The following is a 7,062-nucleotide window of genomic DNA, read 5'->3' as shown; positions in this document are numbered from 1 at the left end:
GCTGTACGTCACGTGACTGGAGAAGGAGAAGTCACATACACGAAAAAACGCGAGAATAGGGGAAACCCCATGTATAAAAAATAAAACAATGGAAGAAATTAAAACAAGGGGAAAAACACCTCCAAACCCTTTATGAAAATATAGTATATTTATAGTTTGTTCACATATGCGTAAAGGCAATGTCTATCAAACTTGACGAGATTAAAATACCCTGTTGAGCCTAAAATTCTATGAGAACATTTTAGTGATGTGAGTAAATATGGAAACACAATTGCAATTGCAAAGCCATCTTCTTGCATTTCTCTTTGTTTTGCGTGGAAACACGTATTTTTGACCCATCCCAAATTTATAAAATATGCAATGTATTGTCCACCAAGCCTGAAAAAAATGATCCTGCTGAATGCCATTGCTGTGAGACATACACATCTTTTAAAACCTTTAATCTTTTCGTAATTTTTCGTAAAGTTGCAGAAGTCTTCTATACTGTGTGTGCTGAATGTTATTCATGTTACTGTAGTTGTGGTTGGTAAAATAAAATGTTAATTTGAAAAATAAAGATAAGTTCAGGATGCGTAAAGCCAGCTAACTGAAAACAAACAATATACACTATCTGATGGGATTTTTCACTTCTTGGAGAGGGGTGAGATGACAATGCATGATTGTCAGTTAAGGACTAGATCAATAAATTCCAACCATACAGATAAAATTAAAACCACATGAAAACAACTGGGAGTAGGACTTTCTGATGCTTTGTGCCATTCACAAAAAAAATGTTTTACTAATGCAGTAATGGGATATTGAATAGACTTGTCAAGGTAATGGCATGGCTAAATCGCCTTGACTGACGCATATAAAGGATAGGTAGGTCTTCAATGCACTCCTTAAAAAAGTAATTATTATAAAAGTCGGCCTTTAAATAATTTTAAAGTATTTCACTTTTTGCTTACTGTACGAAGGACTGAAAAACACTTGCATGAAACGAACACACATGATGCACACCACAACTGAGAAGTCCAAGAAAACTCCAGTTAACCACATGGTCAAATTTTCAAAGGAAAAAACCTTCTATTTATTTATTGAAAACAGCAGACAAATGTAATTGAGACACATATTGAAACCGTTTTTCTGGCTTGAAGAGATTATAAATGATCAGGAAAAACATCTTCAGTCATTAAAAATTTGATGTTAAACACATACACAGTCCACTTTTGTATGGGACATATCATGTGATATAAACCACCAGTGTTTAATAGGAAACAGCACTAATCACAGGTGTTACAGGTTCTACAGATGTACAGAGATGAGCCTGACCCACATTAGAGCTCACAGATTCTGAAAGACGCAATATCTGCAGAGGTATTATTTATGGAAACCACTTCCTCCAACTATTTGTATTACTCTGTTAAGCTGTAAACATTTAATACATTTCCAGTGTTTACATTTTGCCAATAGAATGATTGTTCTTTACATAAATATGAAAATAGTGATAATTTGCATGAACTCAAGAATAGTGACACCAGCTTTATTCCAGCATTTCGCTAGACAATGAGAAAGAGGAATTCATTACGAGATGAAGCCAGTGGCAGAGTTAACACTATAGCATAGCATATATCTCCCACTGTACATCTAAACCTACACATTTCCAAAAAGGTGAGACAGATTGTCTGGGTAAAGTATACCTTGCCACCTTTTCCCAAAAACAATAAATCAAAAATAATGAGTCCCAGAACTCTCCCCCAATTGTTCTCACAGATTCTAGATTTAGTGGAGATTTGTTTGTCAGGCTGTGAGCACAGATTTAAAAAGGCAAAACAGAATTTATGACACTCAAGACAACAGGCCAGAAACGATAATCAAATGCTCTCTCCCAACTTCTCCCCCCTTCTGAACCCTTCTCCTACTATTACAGTTGAACAGATATCAAAATAAAATAATTAATGTTTGCTCAAAATACTCCAAATTACAGGTAGAAAATGCATTATGAAGGAAGAAAATGTTTGGCCCTTGTAATATCAGAGCATTACATGAAGACGTATGTGATTTTACACCATAACTGGCAAAACCTATCACGTTTAGTGTTTTACAATGTTTAAATCTGTCGCCACACCATCTATCAAAAAGGATAGCTGACATGAGATTGCCTAAAATCACAACATGTCACCCAACTATCATGCCAGTAAGATTGGACCGACTGTGCAGACCAGTACATACTTTACTGCTCAGGGACGAGAGTGGAATGTTTCTAAAGATCCAAGGAATAGTTCAGAGTACTTGTGGAATTTGCTTTCATATTTTCTTTTCTTTGCACCTCTAATATCTGTCATCTTAAACTGGTACAGGCGGGTTTAGAGTTTGGGCAGAAGCATTCAAACATACACAAACAGACAGTATCAGATGGACTATGGTATTCTCTCCGTTTGGAGGTGATGGTCCCATCTCGGTCACTCTTTAAACATGAGCTTTAGCTTGTTCGGTCCATTCTTAGCGGAAGAAGCCCAGTTTCTCTCTGAGCCACTCCTCTGTCAGGTCTTCAGTGTTCCTTATCTCAAACACCTGAAAAATTAAATAAATAAAATAAAATAAAAGCCAAAATATATAAGCCATTGCCACTACACTGCTTTAAAGGAAGAACATCACTATGTGTAAGGTTAAGTGTGTTAACTTAGAGCTCACCTTGGTTAGTTCAACCGTCTGTACCAGTTTGTTTTTGCTCCCAGCATACATCATCTGCTGCTCAGGTTTGCATCCTGGGAAAGTAGGTTTCATATTAGAGACTTAGTAATAGCACTGAGATTCTGCATATTGAATCGTTCATTTTTAAACAGATTTCTTTACCAACAGGACTGGAGAAGATAAAACACAGAGGGTAGGACACTCTCCCATCATCATGCTGGTACTTATAGCTGTAGACTACAAATGTGTCACAGGTTAAGGAATCTAATGATTGTTCAATGTTGAATGGAAAACAGAAAATGCCATAAAAGAGCTATACGTTACTAGAGTTTAAATTATGGTAAGGTACAGAGTGACTTTGTGTTAGTTAAGGATATCTGGGCTGCCTCTCTGGTAGCTCGTTCTTCAGATCTTCAGGGGAAATATCCTACAAGAAATCAAGTCCTGGTTTACAATTAAATTAGATTCACATTTATTTGTGTAGCACTTTTCATAATACTGTTTCAAAGCAGCTTTATATGTATCTACGTTACAATTTAGAGTGATCTGTTATCAAAGGTGAATGTCCAAATTATGTATTTCAGAAACGTATGTAGTTAGCTAACAAAGTATTAATTTAAACAACATATAATTAAGGCAGAAACAATGACTTCACTGAAGAAATACATACAAATTCAGAATATATAGCAGAATTTATCATTTGTTTACACCACTGAGCTGTTAAAATGTAATCTCCATTGTAAAGCTGTGTATTATGCATTTATGTAATAACAGTGAATTACCTCATGCTCCTCCTCCAGAATCACCAGCTGTTTGTCTTTATCAATCTTCACTGTAACCAGAAGAGAATAGAGCAATATCAACATTCAAACCTCGTGGTATATGAGAAAGTATAAGCATAAAGACCGGTTTGAGTGTGTAAGAGTTTCATTTCAGTTCAACTCACTGATAATGGCAGCATTATTGGTTTCCTTCCTGAAGCGGAAATCACGCAACTTTTTCACCAGGTCTTCGTCCACCTCACACACAACTAAAGACTCACTCTGCACACACACATTTTAATTATTACTATTTTGCACATTTTGAAATATTATAAAAGCCATCCACTATTTAAATAACAGGAACTATGTGAATTATGTAGTGACCAAACAAAAAAAAAGGCAAAAAATATTTATATACCTGGGAGAACAGTCAAATAAAAGAATTGGACAGTGGTGTATTTGTTTCTTTTCTCATTTAATTTTAGCAGTTGTTCTACTGTGCTAGACCAGTGGTTCTCAAGCCTGTCCTGGAGGACCACCAGCCCTGCATATTTTGTATGTCTCCCTATATCTGACACACCCATCTGGTCTTGCAGTCTCTACTAATGAGCACATGAGTTGAATCAGGTGTGTTAGATGAGGGAAACATACAAAATGTGCAGGACTGGTGGTCCTCCAGGACAGGCTTGAGAACCACTGTGCTAGACTAACTGGAAGTAGTCACATTATTTGCATATTGTTAGTTTGATTTCTTCTATTGTTCTAAATTTTAAGTTGATTTAGATAAAAGTGTCTGCTAAATTCTAAAATGTAAATGTTTGGCTTTTTAAAAATAGCATCACAGTCCTAACCATATTTCATTAGGTGCATCTGGAGACTAGCCTAGAAATCTAGACGCACCTAGGGGCAGCAAATCTAATCTGCCCGCGAGTGTCGTCTAGCAACTCTCAATACACTTCTGAGCTGTAATCGCCAAACTCTTGCCGGGCCAATCACATCGTGTATAGAGTCGGTGTGCGGGGCCATAATGACAATGACAGAGTTGCGTTTAGGTGCTTCTAGTAAACACGGAAACTGGCGAACGGCGGTATTTTGAATCAGCTTTGACCGCGACTCTGGAAGACTTGGAGTTAAGCTTTTCTCTGAGAAAAGAACGGCACTGAAGTCATTCTTAAAAAGGGAAGATGTGTTCGGAGTTTTGCCGACCGGATATGGCGACTGCTTAATCTATCAACGAGCTCTGTTTCACCTTCGTTGCTCTGGTTGGTTGTAGTGCTATCCTATTGCGTGCAGAGGGAGTTTGAAAGACAACCGTTTATCCCGCCCCTCGGATAGAGCCCTGTCTATGGTGAGTTTCCAGACCAAACATCTTGATGTGGGTCTGGCTTGTCAGGCTATCTGGAGACCACATTCAAGGGTGTTTTTCCCTTCGTCCTGTCTGTTGGTTGGCTTAGACAAGAACATATTAGTCAAAAGTTTTGACAATGTATAAAAAATGAATCATCCTGAGAAACTCCTAATTACCAGTAATCGCTTTGATTATGACTTGCGTCATATCTGCATTACCCTTGGTTCTCAGTTTTATTCTGCAGCAGCGCTTTACTCTTAGCAGTGTGAACAAGTGTCACAGCAGCCGCTGAGCGAACACACAGAGTAACATCATTTTCAAAACACTCAAATTTATCTAATATGATAAACAAAGCTACCTCAAACTCATGACCGGAAAAGCGGAAATAGCGTCCGTGCCCGGCGACTGTGTCCTGTCATAAAAGTCCAGCTGCTTGTGAGGTTTGTTCATCTCATTAACAAATCGGTCCAGACCAGTGGCCTTGCTCAACTCAGTCCTGCTTTGCTTCATACTACAGTAACATTAATAACCACATCCATCAACATGATTTTTGCCGGAGTCCTATTTTCCACCGGCTGTGAGGTGAAGACCACATGTCCCAAGATTCTGAGCTCAAACTTGGCATCATCAAACTACGCCTTTGTTTTGAATAGGCGCCTTCTAGCGGACGGAAAAGTTGTATAGTGCACCTTTAAAATTAACAATCTTAATTAAAAAAATGCTAAAAGACAGCATTAAACTGACTTGATTTTTTAAGTTTATTTATTTTTAGTACAAAAAGTAAGTAAAGTATGTATCTACTTATCAGCTTAGATAGGAGGGCCTTCAAATATTTTCTTTGAGTCAAAAAGGTTGAGAACCACTGACCTATAAAAATAACCAACAGACTGAAAAAGCAGAGAGAGTGGAACACACTGTATTTCTTCTGATTGTGAAATTGTTATTCTGTTAACAAACCCTAATTCATAACAGCTGCATTCCCGTGCTCTCGGAATTATCGCAAATACGAGTTTCCTAGGTAAAAATTGCACATGAACGCCCTCCCATTTCAAAATTTCAATGGGATGAGCTCGTAATCACGACTTCAGAAGTGGGAATGATCAAATTTTCGATGGCACGTGAAGACAGCATTACAAAGATTAGGAGTTCCCAAAACTCAATAATGACAACCAGTGTGGGTCATTACGCTGATGTCATCAGGGGAACAACAATCACCTTCTTGGCTGTTGATGTGGCAAACGAAGTGGGCAAACGTGTTTGCCTTGCAGTGTGGGTGGGATGCGAAGAATCTGTCTTTATTTCATTACACTGTTTGCCATTTCTGCTTTGATTAAATTACATCGTTTGATCATGGCTTGACGTGTCATTGAAAGAAAAGGAGCCACACCGTCTCTTTGTCGCTCAGAAGATTTTCCTACATTTCCTTGAAATACTGAAGTGTGAGCACGTCCCCTGTCTTCAACAGGAAATGAGAATTCCCCCGGAGCCGCCGGAATTCCATCATATCACAATTATGTAATGCATTCTATCGCGTGAACATTCTAAACAGAGTTTTAGGGTAAATCTGACGCCAGACGCGCCTTTATTTTGGTAAACTTTATGAGGTCGGTGTAATGCAGGATAGGTTTGACATGCAGCTCATCACAAAGCACTGGGTGGAACTGCAACAGGGCTCAGAAAAAAACAACCTCTCTAACATACACAAACATATCACTGACCCTGAGGCGAACGCGTTATTTAGAAATGCTTCCATATTATTTGACATCCTACGAGACAACGCCGCCATTAAAATATTCGTATTAATCCAAGCCAGTTTTTGTACTCACCATTTTCACAGACAGCACGAGCCCAGCAGTGCAGGAGTTCTACCGTGCCGCGTCTCGTGACGTTCGTTCGACCAATGACAACGCATGAACGCGCAGGGTTTGTGAAGCTGACTGTTCCAGGATCAGTTTGTTTCACCCAAAAAAGGACGTGCTCTGTCTGATCCCAGAACAGCGTTTAGACATTAACTCAGACTTATGCTCATGAAAAGAACTATCTGGTGTGTGTGTGTGTGTGTGTGTGTGTGTGTGTGTGTGTGAGAGAGTTATTATTTATTTAATATAAAAACATATACAACAGAATGCATCTATATTTCTACAGGGTCCCTTGTAGGGAATGCATAACTTTTTTGGTTTCGCTCTAATATTTTAAGCATTTGAATCTTTTTAAAATTTCATTTATGTGTTGTAGAAAACAATTTAAATAGTAACATTTTTATACATTGGCCTCATAGTT

The 7,062-nt window shown here is 38.2% G+C and overlaps 1 protein-coding gene across 1 annotated transcript; it reads right to left on the bottom strand.

Moving 5' to 3' along the window:
- Positions 1 to 1,040: 1,040 nt before the first annotated feature.
- Positions 1,041 to 6,757, bottom strand: gmfb (glia maturation factor, beta). The gene is made up of 7 exons (XM_067421684.1): positions 6,609 to 6,757; positions 3,620 to 3,716; positions 3,456 to 3,505; positions 3,051 to 3,100; positions 2,836 to 2,918; positions 2,674 to 2,747; positions 1,041 to 2,553 (listed from the first exon to the last, which is right to left on the bottom strand). Exons 1-7 carry the CDS (start codon positions 6,609 to 6,611, stop codon positions 2,482 to 2,484), a joined length of 429 nt encoding a protein of 142 aa, XP_067277785.1. The 5' UTR covers positions 6,612 to 6,757; the 3' UTR covers positions 1,041 to 2,481.
- Between the last annotated feature and the right edge of the window lie 305 nt (positions 6,758 to 7,062).

This window comes from Pseudorasbora parva, chromosome 17 (assembly GCF_024679245.1).
Source record: "Pseudorasbora parva isolate DD20220531a chromosome 17, ASM2467924v1, whole genome shotgun sequence".
In the NCBI taxonomy this organism is placed as follows: Eukaryota; Metazoa; Chordata; class Actinopteri; order Cypriniformes; family Gobionidae; genus Pseudorasbora; species Pseudorasbora parva.
Note: the sequence above shows the minus strand (reverse complement) of the source record. Positions and strands in the feature narration are given on the sequence as shown.

Coding starts and splice junctions, on each gene's coding strand:
- gmfb (XM_067421684.1), bottom strand. Junction 2,748..2,835: donor TATCTTCTCCAGTCCTGTTG/GTAAAGAAATCT, acceptor CTACTTTCCCAG/GATGCAAACCTGAGCAGCAG. Junction 2,554..2,673: donor AGACGGTTGAACTAACCAAG/GTGAGCTCTAAG, acceptor TTAATTTTTCAG/GTGTTTGAGATAAGGAACAC.